This window comes from Argentina anserina, chromosome 7 (assembly GCF_933775445.1).
Source record: "Argentina anserina chromosome 7, drPotAnse1.1, whole genome shotgun sequence".
NCBI classification, from domain to species: domain Eukaryota; kingdom Viridiplantae; phylum Streptophyta; class Magnoliopsida; order Rosales; family Rosaceae; genus Argentina; species Argentina anserina.
In genome coordinates, this window is record NC_065878.1 from 14,369,449 (window position 1) to 14,396,858 (window position 27,410).

Genomic DNA, 27,410 nt, shown 5'->3' on the forward strand with positions numbered 1-27,410 from the left:
TACACGCGTCAATCAGTGAGGAACACAGTGGAGGGTAAAGGCCCAAATACCCCGTCCGTACTGTAGCCACACTGTTGAAAATGCTACTCTTCACCTCGCGGGGACTGTAGCTGCTGTAGTTACTGTGCTAACCTGACCTGCGTATAATATATAGTAAACATTTTATATTTCACTCGATGCTTAAATCTCTACTATATACTTTCGATTACAGGTCTCTCATAAGCTCTTAAACTTTCACCTGTAGTTTCAGGCCAAAATTTCTAGAAAAACACACAACACCATTATATAGAGAACTGCCTACCTCTTCCTTCTTTTCGCTACAAAACCCAAAACCCAGCTACGTGCGGAGAGAAACATCGGGCATCTTCACTTGTCTGGTAACTTCTATCAAAATCCAACCTTTATTTGATGCTTCAATTTTATTGGGTTTCTGGCTTTCCCAAATTCAATCCATCCATCACGAGATGATCCGTCAAAAGCCTCTTGGCGTTGTTCATGTGCTAATTAATTATGACCGTGGCTATATGCTGTAGGAGGGTTCAATGAGCTCCATCACGACTGACACCAAGAAGGAGCAAAAGGGTCCTCCTCAAATTGTCAAATTGAATAAAGCTTTGGCTTTGGTATCATGTTTCTCTCTCTCTCTTTCTGTTGCTGTCAACTATGAACTGTTTAATGAGTTATGTGGTGGTGTGTTGGAAACTAGACCAATGAATTGCGTTTTGAGTTATGATGATATGAAAAGATGGTTTCTTGAAGAGAGTTGTGTGTGTTTGTGTTGCTTGCTCAAATCTTGTGCAAATTGAATGAGCTTGAAAGATAGAAGAGCTTTTGTTCTGGGGGGGAGTCGTGTGTGTGTGTGTGTGTTCATTATAACCTTATGTATGAAACCTCACTCAGGTGCTTGAAAAAGCTTGTGAGGTTAATAATATACGTGAACAGCAGAAACATCATCTTGTTATCAGAAGTTGGGTTTGAACATTATCTATTGTGGTAGTTGAATCTTATAAATTATGACTGGGACACAGTGAACTCCACCGCAGTTGCATTAGTTGGTTTGTACTGTAGTTATGATTAAATTCTGGCTTGGTGAATGAACAATGCTAATTTGCAGGCCGAAAAGTGGGTTAGTAACATGAGTAAACTACCGGCAGAAGATGAGTCTTTTGAGACACAGAATCGACCTGCTAGGTGAGTTCAGTTGTGTGTTATTTCAGGTTTCATGAATAGCTGATTTAGTCATTTAGATGGCCAGTGTTGGTTAATTGAATGATAAATGATTTTTGTAGAACACCATTATGTTTTGCAGGCTTGGTCTAGGTGCTAAAGTCTCCCGTACATCCACATTTGTGCCTTCAGATGATCCCCTTGAAAGAAAGCTATATTACAAGTTGAATGCTCAAAAGAAGAAAGCTTCCAAAATCGCAGAGGAGTTAGCACCAGCTGCTGCAGATGGTGATGATGATGATGATGAAGATAATGAAGACAGCAGAACCAGGGCGTTCGGGAAGAAAAAGAGAGCGGCTAATCAACTGACCCCACCTTTAGGGAAAAAGAAAAGGAGAAAGTGAGTATCTTAACCATCTCATTCTGTTGAAAGCTTTGGTCCTGTTCTTGTTGTAGCTGATACAATTTTGTAGTAGTCTTGAATCACTTGATGATTCTGTTAATGAAACATATTCACGAGAAATTTTAACTTTGTGAGGTAAGGATGGTGAGGCAAATGATATGCATTCCTCATCAGCTAATTCCAGGGAACTCGTCGGTCCTTTTTTCGTGCTCTGGGATGCTAATTATGTTTTTATCGCGTTAGAATTCCTGATCAATAATACTTATTTGCTGTGATTAATTTCTCCAAGTGAAGTCATTGTTTACAAAGGTTTGAAAGAGCAGATTGATGCAAAGCCACAACAATATAAAATTGGAATTTACTATTCCAAAGTCACAGCTTGTTCATGCATTTAGTAACATAGCATTAGCTTGCATTATTTTTCTTTTGTAATTACAACCAGTCGATCACAGGACTAGCAACTTACAAACTGTTATACCGGCAACCATTGCAAGTACAACAGCAAAAACAAAGGAAAAGCAAAAAGGAACAGAATAAGATAGCACTCCAGTTAGGAATGACTTATGAAGCCAAACGAAGAACACACCTCAACTAAAACAACACGCACCCTATACAGGAATTAGGAATCTACATTTTAAAAGCACAACACTACATTCTACCGCCTCAACGTTGAAGCATCTGGGTTCTTGCAAGGAGACTTTGCAAACTTGATATCTGATCCACATCCATCAGGGATCATACATCTGATGCCTGCTGCCCAAGGATGCTCCTTAGCAATGGGCATATTCTATACTATCTACATAATTGAAGTCACAAAGCCATGCCATATTGGATCCAGAATATTCAACAAAGCTGATGAAGACTTCCTCTTAACAGTTGACATGCTGGTGCTTATCCCATTGAAGAACAAAGAATGACTTTGCCTTCAACCGCCACAAAAAGGCGGTGTGAGTTGGGGTCCGGTATGAACATGAAGTGTATGAGGTGTATTTTAAATAACAGGTTGAGAATGCTCAGCTTCATGTAATTCTTCAGACACTAATGCATCTTCACCTATGGGACTTCCATTATAGCTTGATATGACATCTTCGATCAAGTCTTGAAGAATGGCTTCACCCATTTCAGTGCCAAAAGTTTCAGTGTCAAATCGAAGGTCCATCCACGCCTGAGTTCTTGACAAGTCTTTTGCCACTATCTGGTCCAAAGTATGTGGTGATGGGAGTGGAAGGAGATGCCAGTAAACTTCTACCCAAACCTCATGTATAGCAGTCTTCATATCTGGCACTGGCCTTAGAGATTTCACCGATGATACCCAAGGGAAGCAACCATAGTACCGCCCACAAACTTCCACTAGAACTTCATTGATACAGTCAAAAAGGAGCCTCTGGTCATAGCAGAGCGAGTTAGGACAAAATACTAAATCATCACATAATGATGGCTCAATAAGCTGGTCTGAAGAAAGCCACTTCATGCAGAAGTCTTCCCAGTTGAAGCCGGATGCTTGCGTTACTTCTTTTACAAAATCATATGTTAGTTCCTTGTCTTCTGTACAAGTTTTTCCACTGTTAGCTTCATCTATGGCTGAATATCCATGATCTTCAAATCGGATCCGTAGGGGTTGGACTGGTAGCTCTACTGAAAATTAATGAATGAGTTAAAATTAGATACATATCTTATACTAACAACAGGACTACAAGTCAATAAGATTCTTGTTATATCTCTGTACCAGGTTGAGAAATGGTCTTTGAAGGACTGATCTCATCCTCCGAGTATAATGGATCAAGAACTGAAACAGGACTTGGTCTCTCTGGTGTGCCGATGACAATATCTAAACCTTCAACATGTTTGATGGTTGGAGAGCTGGATGGGGATGATAATGCAGAAGATTGTCCTGCAATCTCTTCATAATCATTCTGGAAGAAGATCATTTTTCAGAAAAGTGACAGATACCATATATATTTCATGAGAAAAAGGCTTCGGCATAGAGGGACTATCATCATTTCTTATCTATTTCTATTTGATTGTCCAATTAGGACTCATCTTTAAATATATGTTTTTTGTTTTAAAAAAGGAGCTACATGCACAGAAAAGTAACATATTATAACCTGTTTTAGCCATTCTGAACATCTTTCATCATCCAGAACTTCAGTCATGTTGCCACTTTGATCAACAGTGGACGAGCCATTTGGTTCAGAAGGAGCATCCTGTATACTTTCTTCTTCCCAAGCTATAACTTCAATCTCTTTTGTAATATCTATATCACCTGCAATTCCATTTTATAAATTACTGAATATCAAGAACTTTATAACAAGCACAAGAAATTTGAAAATCTTTGTCTGAACAGCTGAGAAATCTATACCTTCAGGATTCATCTCCTCTTTAATCAAAACATGGCTTTCTTCTGTTTCACTGTCATTAATTAAATCAACGGAGGTGCTTTGTAGAAAATTAGAAGGCTGTACTTTATGGTCTGGGTTGTTGTCAGAAACAGACAGCCGATTCTCTACGTTTTGTGGTACCTGACCTAGAGGACTGACATTTTTCTCTTGCTTAGGAGACCATACATTCTCATTGGCCCTCCAAACTTTGTCACGAGGAGATAATCTCATTTGTGCAGTAACAAATCCAAGCTCCGAGTCCCTTCCAGGACTTCCCCTAGGAGACACATTGTACTCGGGAAGAGAGAGAATCCTTCCCAAGGTTTTGGGGAAGTGTTGTCCTGAGAAATCGATAACTGCATCTCCATTGCTCAGCATCTCAGATAAATGTTTCTTGGCCTCAATGTAGATGTTAGATACCCTTTGATCAGCAATACCTTGATCTTCATTTCTCAAATTCATTTCAGACTCTTTTGTTTTGCCACTCTTGTCTGCTCTCTTGATAACACCAGAAGGTTTAGCAATTCTTTCCATGTAGAAGTGATCTTTACTAGGAGAACTTCCAAACTTATCCTTAACACTTCCTTTGTCACTATCTGCCAAACTTTGATGCTCAGGCAATTTGTTAGAATTTCCAATGGTTGATACCCCATGCTGTTGCTTTCCCATAGCATTCTTCAGTTTCCTTTTCATTTCAGATAGAAAAAAGTGAGAGCCAACTTTTGCATTTGGCCCTTTGCTTCTTACTATGTAATGGGACTCTGTGATCTTGTTACTTTCGGTTTCAGATTCCCGTAAAACTGTAGGCCCAGGCTTCAAAATAACAATTCTCTTTGAAGCTTCAAGATTCTCATTGGCCTCAGCTGGTTCTTTCTCTTGAGGCTTGCTCTTTTTCCCGAAGAAGTATCGCTGTTTACGGATGACAAGCTCCTCGCGTAGTTTTGAATCCTCGAGCTTCTCTGTCGTGTTGGACTCTTTAACAGCCTTGGATTCTTGATCTTTTTCTCTCTGAGAATCCTGCAAGTTCAGGACATACTTTGCCAGAAGCGAGTTTGGATCTTGTAAGAGTTTCATAAACAATTCCTCATCTGAACTTAAGGTCTCAAGTGCATCCATTAGTTCTCTGAAGTGCTGAATTTTCTGATCTTCTGTGAGATTCTTCCCATCAGTAAACTTCTGATTCATGAACTCCTTGATTGTCATGCATAATTTCTCTTCAAGATCAGAATGTTTGTAGTTCGACTTGACAGGAGCCTCACCATTCAGGTCATGAGTCACACTAGTATACTTTTGATGGATCTGGCAGCATACCTCTTCTATTATCTCATCTACGCCACGGTTAGTTTTAGATTTATGATCTTGTTTCTGATTACAGGAGCATACAGGTTCCAAAGTCTCAGAACCAATCAAATTATAGGTATCCATATCCCGGCTTTTCTTACGGGTCTTCTTAGTCCTTTTTTGGTCCTTCATTGACCGGCTTGCATCAGTCTGGTTACTAGCTACTTCATCAGTGTTGATCTCTTTCTTCATGTCTTGCTCACTGGACATTTCTTCTTCTATAAGTTTCTTCACACTAGGCTTACAAGCATCGCTCGCCGCTGTTGCTGTTGTCTCCCCATTGCTTTCCTGAAGCAGTCAAGTAGAATTTATTAGTTATAACATCAGACAATTAGTGAATAGATTATAGATACACTCTTATGCAGTAAGCTTCCGTGTTACAGAAACTGGTTTTAAGTTTCCAATTCAAGTTCAGTTGGAGATGCTTATAACTTGATCATATAACTTACAAAAGTGCCTTGATGGTCCTCATCCAGACCACTCAACACCTCAAACTTGTTCCTTGGAGACCCAGTATCTGCACAAAGAAAGTATGATTCAGCAACAATGAGGAATATTTTGTTTAGATAATAATCAGTCAGTAAGAAAAGTCACTGAAATTATCAATAAGTTGACTATGGAACCTTGTCTATAAAATTCCAACATACAAAATTACCACTGAAATCATATCAGCCTGAAGAAACTAAGTACCAAATTGCACCAAAAATATAAAAATAAAAAATAAATTAAAATATAAGTTCAACACAAAATATGTAATATTGCCCTTTTGATGATCTGAAGGCAGTTTTACTTGCGCAAATTGGCCTCTAAATGTAAGTCAGACCAAGACCAAATATGACAGATTATCTACAATATACCCCAAAACCAGTGAGCTAGCTTATTTCAGCATGAAGAAAATGATGAACAAATAACATAGAATATACATAAAATTAAACAGTATGGAAGTTGCCTTCTTTGATGATCTGAAAGCAACACAAATCAATCCCAACTATAAGCCAGAGTAAGAAAGTGATTCAAATAAAAATGGGAACTACCAGAGAACACAATTACTCCTGAATTCATTAAGAAATCAGGGAACAGATGGCCGAAATCCCGTCTACTAATTAGAAAAAGAAAGTTCATAGTTCTTACCAATAGCTTGCTTGCTTCCATGCCTCTTATCAGATATCATCTTCCAGTTGGGGCGGCCATGCCGAAAATCAAAGATGTTGATCAATCCCCACATACATCCTAACTGATCTTTCTCATACCGAACAGAGCGTCTCTGGGACTTCTTTGCCATCAGGAGTAATTTTTATATGATCTTTTTCATCCAAAAATCTGTCAATAACCGGCTTGAATACCGAAGACAGAAAAAGAGAGATCAATAAAAAGCCTTTAAAGATATAACCGAGGAATTTCAGTTTCTTGTTCTCTTGTTCTTTGCTAAAGAAATGTATATCCAAATAGTAATGTTGAGCGTTATGAAGATTATAGAAATTAGTCCACAAATCGAAACATCACTCATATTTGACTCGAATTCCAGCAACATTCAACTCTAGGTAAAAAAGTCATCCCAGATTTGGTAAGCTAATTAGTACTATTAGATGAAAAAAAAAATCAAAGATTCAAACAGTGTTGATGATAACGACATGCATGAACATATTACCTCAAACTTCAGAGCCTTGAATTCAGTTCAGCAGAAGAGAGAACAAACTCAGCTAGAAAAGGCAGTTGCAGAAGCCAGCAAAGATTCTAATTCCAGCTCCTCAAGTCTTATAACAGAGTGAAGCTCAAGGAAACCAAAGCTTTATTTGGATGGCAAGGAATCAAAGCTTTTTCCACCACTCAAAAAAGCCTTAAACGGCAACTCAACATTCTCCACTAAAGTCTCAAAAAAGATTCTTGCAATTTGGTCTTCCTTCCCAGAAAATAAGACCAACCAATATGACTATATGCCTCCTCAGCTATGATGATCACCCAAAAAGGGTCAAAAAACCAAAAATTCACCCTGAAACTTCAGTGAACAAAAACTAAGCAATGATGTGGGGATTTGATCACAGGCTTGAAAGACATAGAAACCCAAATTTCTTTTCTCAAATTCGATCCACAAAATCTTGAGTTCTGCACGATAGAATTGATAATTCAGACAACTCAACACAAGAAGCATGCAGCTGGACCTCTGCTTCTTTTTTAATACAAAAATCCCTCTAACAAGGTCAATGCTTCACCCAGTGAGAAAACTTCAACTCACTACAATGCTGCAGCTGCCAGAGACCCTCAAAACCAATCCAAACGAAACACCCAGATGAAACCCAAGATAACAAAAGTTTTGATTTTTCTTGCAAAAATATACTCTTTTTTCCAGAGATCAAATTCTCTGGTGAATTTTTACCCAACACCCTAAGTGAGCAAGATAGACTTTTTGAGTAGTGGGTATCTATTTTTGACAGCTAAAAAGAGAAGCCAGCCACTGACCCACTAGTGTTTATGTTTAAGAAGAAGGCTCGAACATAAGGGCAGCCATTAAAGACTGGAAGTGGAGAGAAGCAATGAGAAAGAAGAAAGACAAAAGCTTTAACAATGTTGTTGGTGTTGGGTGAGTGAAGGAGAGAGTAGAAGCAGAGGTAGAAGGAGCAGGAGTACGTGACAGTTGGGTTGGGCTTGATTTTTGGGTGGGTCCGAAGGGAAAGAGGGAGGCTCTCTCTCTCTCTCTCTCTCTCTCTCTCTCTCCATTGTTGTTTCTGTACTAGTACTCTGTGACAGTAGTTCCATTTCCATCGTCATCATCAAAGTCACCACTAAACCCTCTCTCCCTCTCTCTCTCTCTTTTTTGTGCTGGCGGTAGAGGAAATGTGTGTACCAAGTTGTTGACGTGCACGCTTCTTGGATTGAGGGCGTAGGGCAGGAGAGTAGGGTTAAAAGTGTCAATGAATCGCCGACGGAAATGAGTCACTTTTTTTTTTCTATGTATAATTAGGATGGATCTCAATTAGGATTGCAGTGAGCCGCTAGTAAAATTTGGTCGAGCGGTATAAGTTTTTTATTTTTAAGTAAGTGAGAAGCACAATAATTGTTTATCTAATTAAAGAAAATAAAGAGCATTTTAGAACCCATCCGTGTACTTATTTTTTCGGCCAGATTTTGACATTTTCACCATCAAGGTTTTAGTTCTATGTCAGTAGATCACCAAATAAATTTCTACAACAGGATTATCATTCTCCTAATCTTAAAAATATGGAATGAGAAAATGTTCCACTGTGTTTCTATGTAAAAAATGTATTTTGTTTATATGTGAATAATATTTCTCTTGATGATTTCGAGTGATGCTGAGGGAAAAAAACACAGAGACAACAACGTTTTCTGTTATTATAAGAAATGTGAGAATAATCAGTGCCAGTGTGACTCAGTGATTTTGGTTGGTGCAGTCGTCGTCCTCATTTAGTTTTAACTTGTTACTGACCTACTGCATGCAGTGACACGCATGCATGCTCGAACTGTCAAACTGTACTTTGTTGTATACCTGGTTTAGATCGAAATGGAAATGCTTCGTTTTAACTCCTCTCTCACCAACCGTTATATAAGTTTACAGTCTATTTGGTACTCATGATAAATGGGGTTGATCATTGTCAATATACCATCCCCTTTCTTTGTTTTAAATTAAAGGGACGAAATTATGTTTCATTCTATGCCCATTACTCTCATCTGACCTCAATTATAGTCCATTTCTCAATCAATTCCCTAGTAATGATGAGTGAAATTTGAATTCAAAGCACACTCCCACCTTCTAATTACAAGTGTTTAGGAAATCTTTTGGTTGAAGTTCTTACTAGTGGTACAAATTAGAAGAGGGGAAGACGAGAGTTAATCCTATCAAAAGATAAACAGTACATTGGTTCGGACATCATTATAAACATAAAATTTAAAGAATTCATAGTTTTGAGTTACTTATACAATTATGTCAAACTTTTGACTTTATTGACATAATTTACATTCATAATAAGTCAGAATTGCGCTCTAATCGATAACATTTCAGAAAAAAAAAATGTTATGCAACGTGTTATGTTGTGATATCTGGTAGAGAATTTGAAGCATTTTACCAAAGTAAGATAACGAAAATGATATAAGCTTATAAGGTGACGGTAAAATATAGTGCCTAAGACCTTGGATTCCTTCTATCTATGTTGTTTTATGGAAAACCTTGGATTTACTAATTTACTACTAGCTAGCTACCTCCTTGACTATAAACAAAACATTGGACAAGAAACTCTTATGATAAATGCATACGTGTATATACAGATAAATCCGACTACATATGCAGGGCAGGGCATGCATGCATAAATTTCTGAGATACCAAAGGCTTTCTCCATGGTTGCATGTGAAGAGGGCAGTTGTGCATCTAAAGGCCAAATTAAGCAGTTCAGGGTTAGGGTCCTACAAATTGATATAAATGAAGCAGTTGGGGTCACACACAGCCTTTACCAACTTCAATGCTGATCGATTTCATTGTCTAATAATCAGAAGAGCTAGAAGAGACAAAGAGCTACGTACCCTCACCTCTACCACCCTGTTTTATATTCAGATAGAACTTGTGAATCTGGTAGGGAAATTTTGATTAATGAACTAGAAATTTGAGGATTATGCAGCTAAAATATGATAATGTGGCCAATTGTGAGTGAACACCAGCACACACGGTTGAAATGGTTCTGATTTTATTAGGTAATCTTATACTGTGTAATCTTCTCTAGGTTGGGGGTGGGTAAAACTTGCCTGGCAAAGACCTTTTTAACAATGACAATGGCAGTAAGCAGACAAGTTTCATGAGGTTTTTTTAATGATGAAATTTGCCATGTTGCGGACAATACCTAAGTTCTGGAATATGTTCGAAATTGGTTATTCAATTGATTGAATAGAGCAAGGTGCTTACTTTGTGATGCATTTGAAAGGGAATCCTAAGAGGAGGTTTATCACCAAATCAGTTGTTAATCATATATATTGAGTGCAAATGCAGATAGTGATGGAAATTGACATTTTTATGGTCTTTAGAGTATTGTATAACATATTTTTAAAAGTTTGGTTTGAACTATTTGTATATATACGGAGCATTTTTAACTATTGATGTTTCTTATAACATCTCTGAAAAATAATAGTTATCAGATCTTGATTTATATATATATATATATAATGGTGATCATGTGCGGAGGTTCCTACCTTATGTAAGGTACGAATTCGCCGATTCCGGCGACGACGAGACGCAACGGCGCGACGCACCGGCACAAACGCACTACTCATCTCTCGACGATTTCATCTATGCCGGTCAGAGCTCCATCGGCGACCCACGACGCCCGGAATCGCGAAATTGCCTGATTTTGCCCAAAAATTGAAATTTCAAGATTCCGGGCGATGTGGGTCGCCGATGGAGCTCTGACCGGCATAAACGGCATCGCCGGGAGGTGGGTACTGCGCCTGTGGTGGTGTGCCACACCGCTGCAGCATGTCGTCGCTGGATATTGGGGAATCCGTATCGTACGTAAAGTACATACCTCCGCATCTAAAACGGCTTATATATAATTATATATATATATATATATATATATATATCTTCCCAAAATTTACCTTGCTATTTAAAGAGTGAATTGAGAAAATAAAAGATTAAGAGCTAAATTTCTGTTATGGTTAAGTTGAACGACAAAAAAAGTGACAAAGAACTTGAATTATGATCGATGGAAGTGTAGTTTCTAATTTTTTTTTAGGTTGAGTAAAATGTTTAGATATACTGCAGTATAATTCTTGAAAGATAACACGTGATTTAGTACAAGACTTTCCCTTTCACTACACTATCATCATGCACACTGAGTTTGACATTTAATATTTGTCTAGACGTGTGACTAACTCTAAATAGCTGTCTTTGTTTGTTCTTGCCAGTTCTTAGATGAAAACCCTTTTGACATTTACAAAGACACTACCAAATCTGCTCTCACACATTAACAAATAAAATGTGTGCAAAAAATTATGGATTATGAATAAAAAGAGTCAAATGCAAACTGGCAGAGAAGAGAGTGACATGAGGAAAAAAAACAATTGAGATGGGAACAATGGAGTAGCTTTTGTCTTGCTTGCCCTCAAAGATATTCAGAATACAAGAGAGAATACAAAGAGACTTAAATAGTGGAATTGAAAGGACCACAATGTCACTCATTATGATTTATGAGTTTATAACACACTCATTTCAAACCCACTAAAATTGCTCTGCATGCAGATGGAGACAATGGTGGTGTCAATGTGTCATGCATTAGTCTTATTAAAATGTATTAAGATTAAGGTTTTCATATCACCAAATTAATCATAGTTTCTTAGAGATGTCATGATTTGTTTTGGGGCAACTTATTAATATCTTGAATTGGTTTATAAATACTGGTACAAGTTCGATTCGATCTGCAAATAATTTATTAGTTAAATTATTAATATTGGTTAAGATTGGATTATCAAATTGGACGATAATCATAACAACAGACAAATTGGTTACTTACGTTTGTGTTTTGTCTGATTTGGAAGTTATAACGCAAAGCTCTTACCCAATGATGTTCCATCGGTAGGAAATGAACATAGATTTCTATATTAATATAGATAGCAAGAGGTTAGGGGATGTTGATGTTTATACAGACAATTAGGACGACTTATTTTTTAGTAAGAGGCATGCATGCTTATGTAGTTATGTTCAATCTCTCTGTTGACAACTTGACGTTGTGTTTATCGGTATTGTTCATTTCTATATTGTACCGAATAGTACTTGTTGAACCCTATATAAACCCTAAATCGGGAACTATAGAGATTAAAGAATATAACAAAATTAGTGATCTGTTGTAGCTGTGTTAATTGATGACTTCAAGTAAATTATTAAGGAATGAAATTATTAGACAGCTTCAAGAAGAGATGGCTCCATCCTCATCCACCTACCTTTAACACTCACCATAACACAAATTAAAGCCACCATAGCCCTCACTAAACACATACACTTCGAATTATTGAATCATCGATCCTAATCTCAACTCTCAAGGGTTCTCTTAATATCAGATGAATATAAATAGTTTATGCATGTATTAAGCTTAGATTTGAAAGGAAAAGAAGATCATAGAGCGGTGGCGATGAAAGAGAACTCAATCATTAAACTATAATTATATACTAAGCTTGCGAGGAAAACTAAGTTCTTGTTCTAAATCTTGTGACAGAAGTTTTGTTAGAATGTTGGCGGGTATTGGGGGTGGCTATATCTTTCATGTCTAGGGATCTGGACGTTCCACTCATAACGACTCGATCTCTTTAAGCATTGGATGCTCTCTTTCTTTCGAGAACCAATGCCTTCAAAAGCCAAAGTTTCTTCAAGTAATTGCACAACCCTCAAACTCAATCTCTGATTAATAGATGATGTTAAGGTAATTAACATCAAGGAACACAAATATTCACATAGTTGTTACTATTTGTTTTGGAGTCAGTTTTTGTGCATTACAGAGAGTTTGTTGATATATGAGTTTTTATAGGTAAACTGAATTGTCTGAATATTATGGGAAAGGGTGGTCCTAAAACGGTAGTTAAAGTTTCATGTCTAGTTTCATCATCAAGAAAACTAAACTAAGAATCAACAATGGATAGCTTAGCGTTTGAAAGATTCTTAATAATCTCCCTAACCAGACAAGTTATGCCACAAGGGAAACGAACAAAAGGCTGTGTTTTATTAGCATCATTCCACCAATCCAATCCAAATCACTGGTCCTTTGCTCATTAGAATGAAGATAATTTAAACAAACATTCCCATTATAAAGACTAGAACTTTCAGAGTGATGTATACTTCACAACTAGAAAGAAAGAGTGCAAAAATGTGAGACCTAATTTCTTGGGAGGGTCCCGAGGTCCTTAAATATCATTATAATCATATGCTTCTAAGGTCTAAATAGTGATGATGATTAGTTATTGCTTATTGATTTTTGGGCAATGAAGAAATTGTCCTGAACCGGGTTCGCACCGACAGAACTGATATCTAGCTTTTGTGAAATGAAAACCAGACAGAGGGACCAGTGCCTAGCACTGAACATTTCTCAAGCCTAAAGCCTTGGGGGTAACACGGTCGGCCCTTGACAGCCTTGACCCTTGGATCTGTTGTTCACACTTCACAGTGAAGAAACTTTCCCAATCGTCGGTTGTCTACAATCGATGTGTAGGTTGTCCTGATTTTCATGTCAGGTAATTGTATACAACCGATGCGCATATGCATCTTATAAATCTACTAGGGACTAGGCTCGAGTATGGGCAGTGCTGAGAATTGCCAAACAATATTGGAATCACTTTGACCATATAACCGGTTCTTTAATTACAGCAATTGATGGATGAACACAGTTCTCAGGTTATCTATGTGTCCTTTAAGGACAGCTATAACTACTAGGATGTAGAAGGATGTAACAATAGGCAATGCGAAGATACATACCCAAAGTAATCAAGGGATTCAAAGCACATAATGTTGTGAGTTATGGGTTAGGACTTGCGAGTTACGACACAGCACATGGCAGGAGCAGATTTCAAGCCCCTGCACAAATAGCACAAGGCACTCTATGAGTCAAACTGCAGTGTCAAACATAACATATTATTCGATAATTCGATTTTCTGAGCATCCGAAACCACAGTTCGAGAGCAATTTGGATCATCAACTTCAACCATGATGAAGACTGTGTAGTATTTCCACTCGACTCTAATCAATAAGAGATGACAGCAGTTCATCATGGTTAAGGGTGATAAGCAAAAATTTTCGCAAGTTTCTGCTCAGGAAAGAAATAAACTTTGGAATGCATGCACTACAAGAAATCAGGAAGCACCACAAGCAAAGAGATGAAGAGATGTAATTTGTACCTTCAGTTAATAATTATAGGGTTACAGCATCTTCTCTTTCGCCTCCTCGCCCTCCTCAAAATCCGTTCCGTCTCTTCGTCTACCTCTTCACTCATGTAATTTTTCATGTCTTCAAGGAAAACAGTAATGACTACAGTTAATTTAACGAAAAATGATTTGTACTTCCACAAGCACACCCATAGTAGACAAATAATAGAATCTGAGTATGTCACGTAATTTCTTGCAAAAGTAAAACAACCAGAGGCAACAGTCATGACCCGTCGATAATGAGAAAGTAAAGCATGTAGATAAACATTTTATCATTCTCTATAGTTTGTATTGCTTTAGTCCTTAATTCCTTAGTGACTGCCAACAAACTTATGAATATCAGCAGCCAGGAGCCATTGACTTCCTTAAAGAGGAGGCTCTTTGGGAAAGTCGACTAGCATAGAAAGATATTCTTTCTTTAAGGTACCTAATTTTGGTCTATTGCTCAGATTATTTCAAGTTAAAAGTTCTAGCGAGCAACAGCTAAGATCTTAAGTCTTTGGAAAAGATAGACATACGGATCATCAAAGTAATAGGTAGCGGTGAAATCACTGAAATGCTACTTAGTTACCTGGTCCTTTCTCATCAAGTAAGCATGAAAAACCTCCATCAATGTCCTCATCTGATTCAATGATAACTCTTCTACCTGTTTCCTGTATCATGCATTTCAATATCATATAATCCATATATACAAGTTCTCTTGATGAGCATATATAAATTTTTTCATGTAAAGCTTAAAACAGTCAGGAACTTTACTTCAATTGCAATAAGAAATTAAGACATACACTCAGCACATATCTATTAGTAAGTCTATCAACTTAATACCGAAAACATATCTACATGAGACAGCTTGGTGTCTATTTCCAAACTAAGGAGAAAGATGAGAAAAACAAATATTAAAGGATTACCTGTTTCACCGTCATAATTCCAGTGTGATTTTGTACTTTCTGGGATACCCTCTGAATAGAGGTAGCTTTTCCCGCCTTTACAGTTTTCCAGCCACCTGTTTCTTTTGTTGTAACTATAGCTGCTTGAACATAAACCTTTGGAGGTACAGTTGAGGGTACAGTTGAGGGTGCAGTTGAGTGGGAATCAAGAGCAGGGTTTTTAAGCCTCTCGGTCTCTCTAACAACACAACAATGACACTATCAAAACCATGGAACAGAAGTGCACCCCTATGGCGCCACTGAGGATCTTCCTAGCTGCCACAGGGACTACAGAATGAAACAAAAATAATCCTATGAAATAAGCAATTAGAAAAAACAAAAAAAACTTTCTCACACACTTCTTAATAGGCTGTGGCCTTTGTTCTGGAACAGAGTGACACACAGGAACCTGCAATTTCTGGATATGAAAGTTTATGAATACAAATCACATCAGTGCTTAAATAAGTCAAGATTACATAATTAGAAGTAGGGTTCACCTTTGGTGAAGGTAAAGAGGGTGAGGGTGCTTTGTACTTCCTCACATACTTTCTCACATACTTCTTCTTAGGCGTCTGCTCTACTTTTAGAATAGTAGGAGGGGCAGCTGCCTGCAAATAATTCAAAAGTCAAGATATTCATGTCACAATAGAGTAAGATTGCTTGATGTGATTGATGAGCCATAAGTAGAGGAAAATAATCACCTTTGGTGCCTTTGGTGAAAGCACATAGAACACTTCAGATGTTTGGATGGGGTATGTAATCTGATTCTGGCATGTTTGGATACTGCAAAGAAATTTCTGCAAGCAATAAGATGAGAAGGATAAATAAGCAATCAGAGGCATATCAAATTTCCATATGCTCAACTGGACAATAATATCATAAATTAGAGCAAACACGCAGTTCTTTTGCCAGTAAGAAGACATGACGCATTATCACTTTGGCTTATCAAGAAACCGTAAGAGTTAAATTTTCATAATCTACCACGTTAGTGGTTGCAATTTACTTTCCACTATACATCCTGCATACCTGCATTTCCCTGATGAAGAAGCTGTGCATATTACTTTGTGAACTCAGTAGGGATGCTTCAATCTTTTCTGGCAAGGCTGAAAGCACTAAGAACATCTCCTGTAATTTGTCTTGATTTTCATTCTTGCTCAGTAGCTCAGACATAGATTTGAAGCCCACATCAAGGTTCGCTTTGAGATCTTCTTGCCCCTTGCTCTGGTTTATCATATGTTAGTTGAGTTAGAAAGTGCAGAATTTTGGATGCTCAAAGCAATTAAGAGAGTAAATAAGAATGTAAACTAGGAATTGGAGTATCTTACCATTAATTGCAGTGAACTGTCTTGAACCACCAACTTCTGCTGTATTGCCTCCACTGAATCAAGAAAGAAAATGAATTACGTATCGGAAAAAATTTCTGACATGTTGTAGAGCACAAACTCCCCAGTTATTTCTCTTCAAAGGTAATCAAACAATCAAATGTTGTATCCAATCTAACAGAATACACTTCTTTATTTCAAGTCAAAGCTAGCAACTTAACACCATATTTCTCTCAATATAAGAGTTTAGTTGTTTTATTGAAAGAATAGTCTCTTGGGGTTTAGCAACTTGATCCCTACAAATTTTTGTTTCACTATGCCTGATCAATGACTTAAGCTCTCTCACATTAATACAAATAATAATTATATTAGAGACTAGGAGCTATAACAACTTCTCATGCAGATTAGCCGATTAGGCAGCACTAAAACTTACAACCATCTGCTAATATAGTTTTTCATCAGCTCATATATTTCAATGTGTCAAAGAATAGATTACTCACACTCCATTGAAACTTCTTTTGTTCCTTTCCGTACTTGCATAACATCACCCTGAACAGATTCCAAGATCATTCCAAACTTGTTTAATGAAGTTTCCATCATTCCAATACGATGCTCTAATTCCTCACTGATCTGACCTGCTCAGGCAGTAAAAAGAATTGGTTTAAAAGCAGGCCTACACATACAATAGAAAGACCTTTATAAGTCAGTTATTTATACCCCCCTCGAAAATTAAACTACATAGCCCTCATTCCTTGTCAAATACATTACAAGAATGTTTTTTTTTGTTTGGTTCATTTCTTTTTCTTTCTCTAATACTACTTATGCCATTCAAGTTTACAAGAAACTTACTTCGATAATCTGAACCAGAAGCAAAACTCCACTTGCGGATGAGATTGTTGGAAGGTCTTGAAACCTGCAGTTGACTATCTTCACGGGCATGACTACTTAGGGGTAAGCGAGCAGAATTCTTCATAGAGTTCTCCCGTCCTTGAGACCTCTGTAAAGATATGAGCACAAGCAGTAATTTAGAGCTGCTGTAGAAACCTATGAAAGAGATAAACTGATTCTAATTAATGCACAGAGTTATGGGAGAGAACAATTTTCAGGGGCACAGCCTAATCCCAGAAGGTTCACAGCCTATTTTTATTAGTACTCCAATATCCTAATATATGAATGATAAGAAATAGAGTTCACTGATTATAATACAAAAGGTTTCCACTTAACAATATCAAAGCTGCTCAAACTTATATGCTTTTTCAACTAGAATTCTAAAACCCTTCCCCATAGAGCCAAATTTACTTGGTTGACTGTTGGTTTGTCAAAAAAAAAAAACCATAGATATAGTGTAATATAGAGTTTCTACCTGATCTGTCAAAGCGTCAAGAGACGTCTGTGAGAGCTGAGAAAACATGCCATACTGAGACGAGAGTCCCTGGGAAAATGACTGCTCCGATGGTTGAGATCGAAACTGAAGCTGCGAACCTTGTGGTCCATGTGCCACAGAGTTTGATCTCCTGCAAATCAATGATAAAATCAGCAAAAACAGGTTTCAGCAATTCAGTCTATTAGCCACATCATATAGGATATTGAAAAATGACTACTACTCATTTCACATATTCACCATCTTCTCACAGATGAGGAGGATTTGACCTCCCACAGGAACATTTTCATGCACATTGACTAGAGCAATTAGCATATAAACATAATCAATTTGAAGCAAAATGAGGTCAGTCTCTGCGAGTATATAATGAAGTAACTGACATGTACTATTTTCATTTCATCTTAGAAAAGTGAAATCGAAACTTGAGAACCTGATTCAAGTGGCTTAGTTCAACGAAAACCTTTGGATCCAGTCAACTTAATCACTCAGTTTTTGACATTATTGCTATCACAAACTGAGCATTTCAATTGGCACCGCAATACATTGAGATACATGTAGATGTAGTCGGCTAAGTACATCTAAAACTCAGATCAGTGAGAAAACCTAGAAATTAAAGCTTAAAATCTAAAACTTGAATTTCTAAACAATTTTCCTCCATTTTCTCGCGATTAAGACCTCAGATCAAGCCTAGAGCAGCTTCAATTTAAATCCAGGAAGAACAAAATTGCACATACAAAATCAAACGAAGCTAGAATCGGTTCAAATTCAAATCAGTTTCCGTAATTGCGATAGAGATAAAGGTCTCGCGAGAAATTGAAAGAGAGTGAAGAGAATTTCGAACCTGAAGTGAGGAGGAAGGACGGAGATGGAGCTGAGATCGCACGCCTTATTGATCTTCAGCTTCATTTTTTTCGCTCAGGATCGGCGAGGTTTAGGTTTTGAGCGGCGCGGACGGCGGTGCGATCTGGAACGGAGTCGGAGGATTGGAGATCGAATCGGAGATTGGGTGAGAGGTGGAGGTGTGGTTTAGAGAGAGAAATGGAGACGAGGCATCACGAGAATTTGAAATTTCTGGGAATTGAAGAGAGAGAAATTGTGAAGGAAGGAGAAAAAGGGCTATTTAACGACGGAGGCGGGCGGGAAGAAGATTTGAGAAGGTGTGGTGGTTGATTAATGGGCCGGGGCCGGGGTCATTGAGTTGTTAACCAGGCCCAATTTAGTTCATTTTTTATCATAGGGTTACTAAATCAATTTGATTATCGTCTATTCAGAAAATTATATATATATATATATATGTGGAAAATACCTAATTGTACTATTGATTTAAAAACGGTTAGGTTGAGCCCAATACTATTTGGTCTAGCGGCATCGGTATGTGGGAGGTCGTGAGTTCGACTCACAACATACTCGTTGTGATGTAATATTTGAGTTATTTGTTTGATAAAAAAAAAGTTAAGTTGAGACGGTTGATTACAATAGTATCACAGGTCACAATTGTCACAACTTAACGCCCTTGAGCAATAGCTTCCTCGTATGCGTGATCGAAGCTCTTGGTGTGACCATTTGAGGAAATGATTTTTGTCATGTAAGGTATGATTTTAGTTTAGTACTCATTGCTTAGAGTTTCATTTTTGCTCATGCATAGCAGCATATTTTACCTTCATCAAATGCATGTGCCATTCTATCTGCAAGATTTAATCGACTTCGTGTCTTCGTTCACTCCTTAATGCAGCTCAAGAAGGCTGTCAATCTCAGTCTCCTTCAGCTACCTTATTTGATGAATTTTTCATGTTCTGAAGGTCATATCTACTTCAGTAATTTGGATTTTGATGGTGTAGATGGCTGAGGATAAAGATGTGTTAGAATTTTATTGTTAATCTGTAGCTCGCGATCCATATATTGGCATGTCTCGTTTATCATGCATGTACAAGGGCAAGAATAAGTAGTAGCAATATCAAACCCAAATTAAGTTTGACTTGCAGTTAGTTATAAACTATATTCAAAGATCCGCCATCACTAATAATCTAATTTAGTGCCTGAGCGAATTTTCTATTTGTACATGGAAAACATGGTTTGCAATTAACAATTTGAAGCACGCATGACTCCCGGCCATCGATCCCAGTTCAAGCAACCATAAGTTCTTCAGAATCTCTAATAGGATCAGAGTTTTCAAGATGCAAGTTTCTTAATTTGATGAATTATCATTCGGCTTAGACTATTTTGTGCTCCCCTATGTTTGTTCCTTGGCAACTTTGAGTTCGTTGGCTTAATTGTTTGTGATACATATCGGGCATGACCTTTCAATCTTTTTATATTTTCAAGAGGGAAATAAAGTGGAAGATGTTTTAGCTAATTATGATACGACATTATCTCAACTGGTTTGGTGAGATGTGCATCTTCCGTTTATTTTATCACACTATAATAGTGTTTTATCCATTTCAGTTTTTCTAGTTTTGTAATTTCGCTAGTTTACTTTGAGAGGTTTTGGTTTGGTCCCTTCAATTGTTTTTCTCTTATTTTTATTTTTATCTAATCTATTAGGGGTTTAGGGAGTTTTATCTCCCTCTCTGTGATTTCAGCCAAAAAAACAAAATAGACAGATCAATTTTTCAGATTTATATGTAGTCTCTTGACATAGTTCATCAAATTGCGAAAATTTTACACCGGGGCCGTATATTAGCGTCGTTCATTAACACATTTGACGTTATTAGTAAAAAATTTCGATGATATATCTCAAGATATCTACGCAAGGCACCTGAATGATTGAATTTCATGGACATGCATATATAATTGAGAAAAACTTGCGTACAAACTAGTATGTACGCGTGCGTCCAAACTCTCGTTTATTTGGACACTTTAGGAATATAAATACATGATTTTAACCGTTCAAAAGTTTAGTTTATTACTAAAGATCATTTATGTAAAAGATCAACATAAAAAAAATCGTCTTCATAGTCGATTGCATCAAACAAATTGACGGTTGATCATGAGACTACTAACTTTCACCATAACCGTTAATTTGTTTGATGCAATCGACTATGAAGATGATTTTTGTTTATGTTGATCTTTTACATAAATGATCTTTAGTAATAAACTAAACTTTTGAACGGTTAAAATCATATATTTATATTCCCAAAGTGTGCAAATAAACGAGAGTTTGGACGCACGCGTACATACTAGTTTGTACGCAAGTTTTTTCCTATATAATTGTCCTGATTATAACCCTAGAGAAAACGGAAACTTCTCAAACCATTCATACCAAATATAAGAAGCAATTTCTGCAGACCATATGAAAACGTAACATTCTTTCACCATATTGTAGCTTATGGTACGCTGAGCTGCTCCATCATCGTGGATGATAATAAAGGCGGATGGGAAGTCCCTTGGAAGGGGTAGGGAAAGGAGCAACAGTGGTCTTCTCATCGGGAAAAACATTCTCCCACTTGAACCTTGTAACTAAGTGGTGCATGAACACCAATGTCACCACCCGAGTGTACTCATTTCCGGGACACATTCTCGGACCTCCGCCGAACGGAAGAAAGGTGTAAGGTGCCGGTCCCTTTCCCTCGAATCTTGACGGGTCAAATTTCTCCGGTTCAGGAAAACAATCGGCACTTTTGTGTGTCGAGTTTGCGCTCCAATACAACTTCCAGCCCTTTGGAATGGTGAATCCATTGTATGCAAAATCGGTTAAAGCTTCCCTGAAGGCACCCTGAACCGGTGGTGCTACCCTCATCACTTCTTGAGCTACATTCCATGAGTACTTCATCTTCTGAAGGTCTTCACACTTCAACGGCTCCCCTGGGGCTTTTGAATTTACAATCTCCATTTGCTCTATTTTAATCAACACCGAGGTAGTCAATTATAAATATTAGAAAACGATATGATAGTTATCTTTAATTATGAATAAAACTCGATCCATAAACTACGTACGTGCCAACAATCACCAAATTAAACAACCATATCATAAGATTTGTTTGTGTATAGTAGCTACTCAGTGTGGACTGTGGAAAATATATATATTCAAATTTAATTAAATTAGACTACCTATTCATAAGTGCATGCTTTATTATTCTGTTAAGCTCACGGGTTACATCTAAGTTGTCGATCAGAAGTTTATAATATCTCTGCTAATCAACTAAATAATTCCAGGCCATCTCTAGTCACTGCAAATTCTGACTATAATTTGTAGTTGCTAGCTGATCGACTGGCTAAATCTTCGTCAAGCGGAAGAAGTTGCACTCTCTAGATTATTGCTTTCATTAATTTAGGCTCATCAAGTACGAATGCGAAGATTTCAAGAATTATCGATCACATAAGCACTCTTTTAGATAGTTAATCGTTCAAAAGAAAGAATACGCACTAGAATTTTTCATACATGGCTCGAACATACCTCTGTAGACTGCATTATAGATATGAGGAAGCTCGCCAAGATACTTGACAATGAAAGTCAATTCAGCACTAAGTGTGTCATAGCCGGCAACCAACATACCGAGAATCTTATCGGCGATATCGGATTCCTTCAAATATGTTCCATCTTCATCACAGGTTAGAAGAACGTGTGATAACATATCTTGTGTGGGGGATGCAATGCCCTCTGCTAAATCCACCTTCCTCTGCTTGATCATGCTGTACAAATCCTTCCTAATCAAGTTAGCAGCCTTGATGGCTTTATTAAACGGGGTTCCAGGAAAGTCGATGGGCATCGATGTGATTCCGGCATTCACTACATGAAACGGTTTGCTGAGTTTTTCTATGTCCGCTTGATCTTCAAGGCTAACAAACAATCGCGCAGCAAGCTTGAAGGTGTACCTGTAAATGACAATATGCATGATCGATATGTTTATACAATAATTTTACAGGATTATTTCTACATCGATCATATTAACAATATACGTCCCCGGTTTTCATATACGAATCTGAATACACACAACTGGTTTTTATTTTAAAGTACGTGGTAACTTATATACGAGTTAGATCATGGACTTACTTCTTGACGAGTTCAAAGGCATGAACTTCCTTTTGGTTTTCCCAGCTATCTGCAAAGTGGGATTGGGTGCACTGGTCAATGGTTCCGAAATATCGTTGCAGACCGTCGAGCTTCACGAATTTGTGTAGCATCTTTCTCACCTTCGCGGCCTCCTCTGCGGCGTTTCCGGTGGTAGAAGGGAAAATCTTGTCTACACAGCTCGGAAACCAGACCTTGACAAGCTTACTCTCATTGGAGAACAAGAACTTGTTGCAAGCGGCACCACAGAAGAAGACAGTTCTCTCCCCTATAAAGGAGGTCTTGAAGACTTGGGAGGAGTACTTGTTCACCCGGTCTAAGATGAACTTCTCGGGGTGGCCTTTCTGGCCCGAAGAGACGAACTCGTAGCTCTCGCCTATCACAGAGTAGCCAACATTACCGGGAGGAAGGTTGTTGCCGGCGAACTGGGTTCTGTGCCTGTAGAAGAGTACCAAGAAACAGCTTGCCAGAAAGGAAAGAAAAGCCAGGAGGAGGATCATTATGGGAGAGAAATAATATTGTTCCATAACCATTGTATTTGAGGGCTGAGGATGTTTGATGATCTGAGGAGAGTGAATGATACAATTAATGAGCGTGTAGTCCTTGTAGAATTATATATGCTCTTCTGAGTACGAGGGGAGGCTGGGTGATTGGCGTGCAAGGTCAGCTTGTAATAATATATAATTAAGCGGCACTCTCAAAGTCTTTCTCTAATTAAGGTTTGATTTGGGTTAATCTAGTATACATTAATGTATGCTATACATCCCACATTTAACGGTTGACAACGAATATTATTTTTTTGACCCCACTCATAAAATAATATCGACCGTCGGATGCGGGATGTATAACATACATTGATGTATACTAGAATTTTCCGTCTGATTTGGTATTCGGAATGGAAAGAAGTTCAGATGGAATTCCCATGGGAATGAAAATTAAGTAGGAAGTGAATTTTCCCTTCCGGTGTTTGGTAATACAAGAGAAGTTTGTAACTAATGAATTAAATAATAAAAAGTGAGTAATAAATACAAGAAATTGTGAATGAGGAGGGAAGCTGGTTCATAAGTTCATGGAATGAAGTGTTTTTCTCCACATTTTCCGTTCATGTAGTAAAATAATTCATTTCCTTGTGCAATGTTCATATATATCAACATTGAAAATGAATGAACTTTCTTTCCCGATCTCTCAATACCGCAAAACAAACAAGGCCTAAGAAGAAGCGGCAATATTGAAGGCAAAATGACTTGGCAATAAGAGATCGATGTGCCCAACTGCCCATCAACCGAGCCACCACTAATTTACTATATACTATTTTTGAGTTGGTCGGGGCGTTGTAGCTAAGCACTGTTCCCAGCTCGCGCGGAAATTACGGTTATGCCTTCTATCTGCTTATAACTGTACTCTTGCCATTTGCATCTGTGTAAAAGTCCAGATCGTCAGTTTCTTATAACTCTCACCTCCTCGCGTCATTCTTCTGATTCCTGAAGCTTCTATAGCAGTCTCGATCGGTTAGTTCCTCCTCTATCCAGTTCATTGGAAATCTTCCTCATATTCTGGTATTCCGTTAGGGATATAGAGACAGAGATCGAGGTCAAAGGGCGATAGAAGAAGCGATCTCTCTCCGGGTATGTTAATTGATTCTGGTACTTGGTTCAATTTTTGTTCGAAGTTTTTTCTTGCTGTGATGATCGAGCATATACTTGGGTCTTGGATGTTTTGCGATTTTAGATGTTTGGGCATTGATTATTTAACTGTATTTCAATGATCATGCGGCAGCCTTTTTTCTTGCTCAAGTAAGAAATTAAGAGGATTTGGGTCTTTATGTGATGATGGAGCATATACTTGGGTGTTGGATTTTTTGCGATTTTAGATGTTTGGGTTTAATAGAATTTGGTCAAAACAGCTGAAGACATGAGAAATCATTATAAAGAGCATTACATTGAGAAATCCTATTTGATTTCTAGGCTTCAATTAGATTTGCAGAACTAGAAATCAGTACAAGTTCTCTTCTTTTCAATTAGATTGGCATAACCAAAATTAGGTAATTAACCAAAGCGAAGGCAGTGAAATAGGAAAAACAACAGTACATATATCTTTTAATTTTGGACATAATCATATGCAGTCTGGTTTGGGTCTTCTGTAAGAAGGGTTTGCAAATTTGGATTTGTATTTGTTTTCTGCAATTGTGTGTTTTTTTATGAATTATTTACCAACTCAGTCAATATTGGTAGGCTGCAAGACTTAGTTTGTTATACTGTTATTGCATTTTACTTTCTATCTGACTTGATAATTACATAAGATCTTTATTTTCTATCACCCAAACCTGTACATTTTGTGATAGTAAATTGCAAACTGTTCTACGAAGTTTAATGACTATTTATATTGAATGGTATTGACAAATTTTTAATCTATGAGTAGATATTGATTGTTTGTGATTTCTCTCTGATCGCAACATACAGAGACCCATAACAAATTCTCTGATTTTGAGTTTTATTTTCCCAGGTTATTCAGATTGTTCCTTGGAAATAAGGTACATTGTTTGATCTCCCTATTCATGTGAGCTATAATGCATAACCCATAACCCATCTCCTATAAATTATGTATTAACTATAAATTCACCCAATTTTATGTCAGTTTAATACAATTATGAATTGCTCTATATCAGTAAGGGTTGTTCGAATCTTAATATCCTTTGCTTCATTTATGTCATCTAATTTGGTATTTTGGTTTGATTCAAATATTGATTTCATGCAACAAAAAAACCTTGAAGTGAGGAGATTGTATATGAAGACCAAAAGACCACATTCACCTGGCTTTTAAATTGGGGTATATATGTCATACGTTTCAGATTTTAGCTATAGCTGTGATAGGGTTTAGAGTTGTAAAGTAGTCCCACCTGAGTTATATCAATTTTTTATATATGGGTTTCAAAGTTTTTAAAGTAGTCCCACTTGGATTTTATCAATTTTGTATACATGTATGTTAGCACTCTACTTGATTCTGAATTAAATGCCAAGGCTTCTTGGTTCTGTGCAATTTATATTGATGTAGTTTGTGTCTCCTCTCACTCTATTATTCAATTTGTATTGGTGCTGACTCTTTAGTTGATTTGTTTTACAGGGGTGGGAAAACTAAACTAAACAAGTATAAGTCTAGCAGTACTAAATGCACCAAACTCAAAAAAGCTCCCCTTGGGTACTTCATTGAAGATGTGAGGCCTCACGGTGGAATCAAGAAGTTATGCTCAGTTGCTTATTCTAATTTAAGTTTTTGTGCTTTCTTGATGTATGCAGTTCTTGGTTTGTATACTGTAACCAAATATACTGATAATTGTTGGTGTTTTAGTGCTAAACAAATCAAATTACTTTAAATTGTATCTATAATTTACTTAGAGACTATGTCACTGTAAGATGATTTGTGATTTGACGTTTGATTGAAGGATACTGTACCTCCTGTTAGACTTTTAGTTTCTTATTAATATGTTTTATGTGTAGGAATAACTTTGGTGTACCTTTTGTATTAATATACTATATCTTCTTTGGTTCAAGAGATTTTTCTTCTCTGTCGAGTGATGCACATCGATCAAAAGAGATTGAGATCATGAATGAGGAATCAAGCCGAGATTGGATCAGTTTTAAGGTACAATTTTATATAATTTCTAGAATCTCTGCACCTTTTCTTTTCTTTTTTCCAGAATCAATGCAAATTTTCAATGTAAGATTTGAAAGAAAAATTAAATTTGATTTAGTTTAAGTTGCATCTCTAAACTACAAATCATAGACCTCTGTATCCTTTTTTTTTTGCCTTCAGCATTGGTGATTGCTTGGTTTATTTACTGTGGTCCATGTACTAAGGTACCAAGGTAATTGGTGATTGCTTGGTTTATCTACTGACTCTCTTGATCGGTTAGTAAAGGAGCTTTTGGGTTGTTGCTATTGGTTTTCACTTTTGAGTGTTGTTGCTAGGAATAACTCACATGTATTTTACAGGTACTTGAACCGTTCGATTCACAGAGAAGATAAGAGATGGTTATCTACGTGGTATGTACAGCTGTAGTTTACTCATATAAATAGCTCATGGCAATGCTTGGATATATATCATACTGTAGACCTCTTTTCTCTTGCTAACCTTCCTACTGTACACCTCAGCTACAAATTGCTGAAATTCCTCTCTGTAAGTATTTGTTGATTTTTCTCATTCAATTTAGTTCTATAATTTTGATTACATTGCATAGAATTTAGTCAGGTTTGTCACTTTATTAGTTCTATGTTCAATTTTGTAGCTTTTTAGGTGCAGTAGCCTTCTTAAAATGCTTATCAATTGTAAGATCATGAGCTTCACCAATTAATCTTATTGGCTTGGTTGATTATAGGTATCAAACATTGCTTATGAAATCCTAACCAATAGAACTTTTATGTTCTAATTTCAGAAGAAAAAAAAATTTACAATTGATCTAGAGTTGATATATTTCATGCGGATATATCGGGGATGACTCAACTAGGTTCAACCTTACATTAGCAAGCCCCATTTCTGTTTCAGGTATGGTAATGAAGGACTGAATAGGTTCATCAAGCTGTGAT

General features: G+C 37.2%; 4 protein-coding genes across 6 annotated transcripts; 1 reads left to right on the plus strand and 3 right to left on the minus strand.

The window, feature by feature from the left end:
• The first annotated feature begins 244 nt into the window (after nt 1-244).
• Nucleotides 245-1,847, plus strand: LOC126801913 (uncharacterized). The gene is made up of 4 exons (XM_050529404.1): nt 245-377; nt 534-623; nt 1,115-1,191; nt 1,310-1,847. Exons 2-4 carry the CDS (start codon nt 543-545, stop codon nt 1,569-1,571), a joined length of 420 nt encoding a protein of 139 aa, XP_050385361.1. The 5' UTR covers nt 245-377; nt 534-542; the 3' UTR covers nt 1,572-1,847.
• Nucleotides 1,848-2,097: 250 nt separating this feature from the next.
• LOC126801904 (uncharacterized) lies at nt 2,098-7,960 on the minus strand. 3 transcript variants are annotated; one of them, XM_050529391.1, is made up of 7 exons: nt 6,938-7,960; nt 6,421-6,623; nt 5,739-5,806; nt 3,930-5,577; nt 3,676-3,824; nt 3,297-3,483; nt 2,098-3,205 (listed from the first exon to the last, which is right to left on the minus strand). In XM_050529391.1, the coding sequence occupies exons 2-7, from the start codon at nt 6,569-6,571 to the stop codon at nt 2,562-2,564; spliced, it is 2,847 nt and encodes a 948-aa protein (XP_050385348.1). In that variant the 5' UTR covers nt 6,572-6,623; nt 6,938-7,960; the 3' UTR covers nt 2,098-2,561. The 3 variants fall into 3 exon arrangements, with proteins under 3 accessions (XP_050385348.1, XP_050385347.1, XP_050385346.1); XM_050529390.1 differs by having other exon boundaries at nt 2,098-3,202; nt 3,676-3,833; XM_050529389.1 differs by having other exon boundaries at nt 3,676-3,833.
• Nucleotides 7,961-13,562: 5,602 nt separating this feature from the next.
• On the minus strand, nt 13,563-18,912 carry LOC126801909 (putative recombination initiation defects 3). The gene is made up of 13 exons (XM_050529400.1): nt 18,664-18,912; nt 17,805-17,955; nt 17,291-17,438; nt 16,942-17,076; nt 16,445-16,497; nt 16,146-16,340; nt 15,821-15,916; nt 15,617-15,727; nt 15,479-15,537; nt 15,102-15,318; nt 14,765-14,846; nt 14,167-14,275; nt 13,563-13,846 (listed from the first exon to the last, which is right to left on the minus strand). Exons 1-12 carry the CDS (start codon nt 18,726-18,728, stop codon nt 14,169-14,171), a joined length of 1,419 nt encoding a protein of 472 aa, XP_050385357.1. The 5' UTR covers nt 18,729-18,912; the 3' UTR covers nt 13,563-13,846; nt 14,167-14,168.
• A 2,116-nt stretch (nt 18,913-21,028) lies between these two features.
• Nucleotides 21,029-23,392, minus strand: LOC126801908 (beta-amyrin 28-monooxygenase-like). Its single transcript, XM_050529399.1, has 3 exons — nt 22,813-23,392; nt 22,216-22,634; nt 21,029-21,656 (listed from the first exon to the last, which is right to left on the minus strand). The coding sequence occupies exons 1-3, from the start codon at nt 23,361-23,363 to the stop codon at nt 21,169-21,171; spliced, it is 1,458 nt and encodes a 485-aa protein (XP_050385356.1). The 5' UTR covers nt 23,364-23,392; the 3' UTR covers nt 21,029-21,168.
• Between the last annotated feature and the right edge of the window lie 4,018 nt (nt 23,393-27,410).

Coding starts and splice junctions, on each gene's coding strand:
- LOC126801913 (XM_050529404.1), top strand. CDS start 543: ATGAGCTCCATCACGACTGACACCAAGAAGGAGCAAAAGGGTCCTCCT. Junction 624..1,114: donor TGAATAAAGCTTTGGCTTTG/GTATCATGTTTC, acceptor GCTAATTTGCAG/GCCGAAAAGTGGGTTAGTAA. Junction 1,192..1,309: donor ACACAGAATCGACCTGCTAG/GTGAGTTCAGTT, acceptor TATGTTTTGCAG/GCTTGGTCTAGGTGCTAAAG.
- LOC126801904 (XM_050529389.1), bottom strand. CDS start 6,571: ATGGCAAAGAAGTCCCAGAGACGCTCTGTTCGGTATGAGAAAGATCAG. Junction 5,578..5,738: donor AGGACCATCAAGGCACTTTT/GTAAGTTATATG, acceptor TGACTGCTTCAG/GAAAGCAATGGGGAGACAAC. Junction 3,206..3,296: donor AAAGACCATTTCTCAACCTG/GTACAGAGATAT, acceptor ATTAATTTTCAG/TAGAGCTACCAGTCCAACCC.
- LOC126801909 (XM_050529400.1), bottom strand. CDS start 18,728: ATGAAGCTGAAGATCAATAAGGCGTGCGATCTCAGCTCCATCTCCGTC. Junction 16,498..16,941: donor AAAAGAAGTTTCAATGGAGT/GTGAGTAATCTA, acceptor TTCTTGATTCAG/TGGAGGCAATACAGCAGAAG. Junction 15,728..15,820: donor TTTCACCAAAGGCACCAAAG/GTGATTATTTTC, acceptor AATTATTTGCAG/GCAGCTGCCCCTCCTACTAT.
- LOC126801908 (XM_050529399.1), bottom strand. CDS start 23,363: ATGGTTATGGAACAATATTATTTCTCTCCCATAATGATCCTCCTCCTG. Junction 22,635..22,812: donor GCCTTTGAACTCGTCAAGAA/GTAAGTCCATGA, acceptor TGTCATTTACAG/GTACACCTTCAAGCTTGCTG. Junction 21,657..22,215: donor CTATAATGCAGTCTACAGAG/GTATGTTCGAGC, acceptor TGATTAAAATAG/AGCAAATGGAGATTGTAAAT.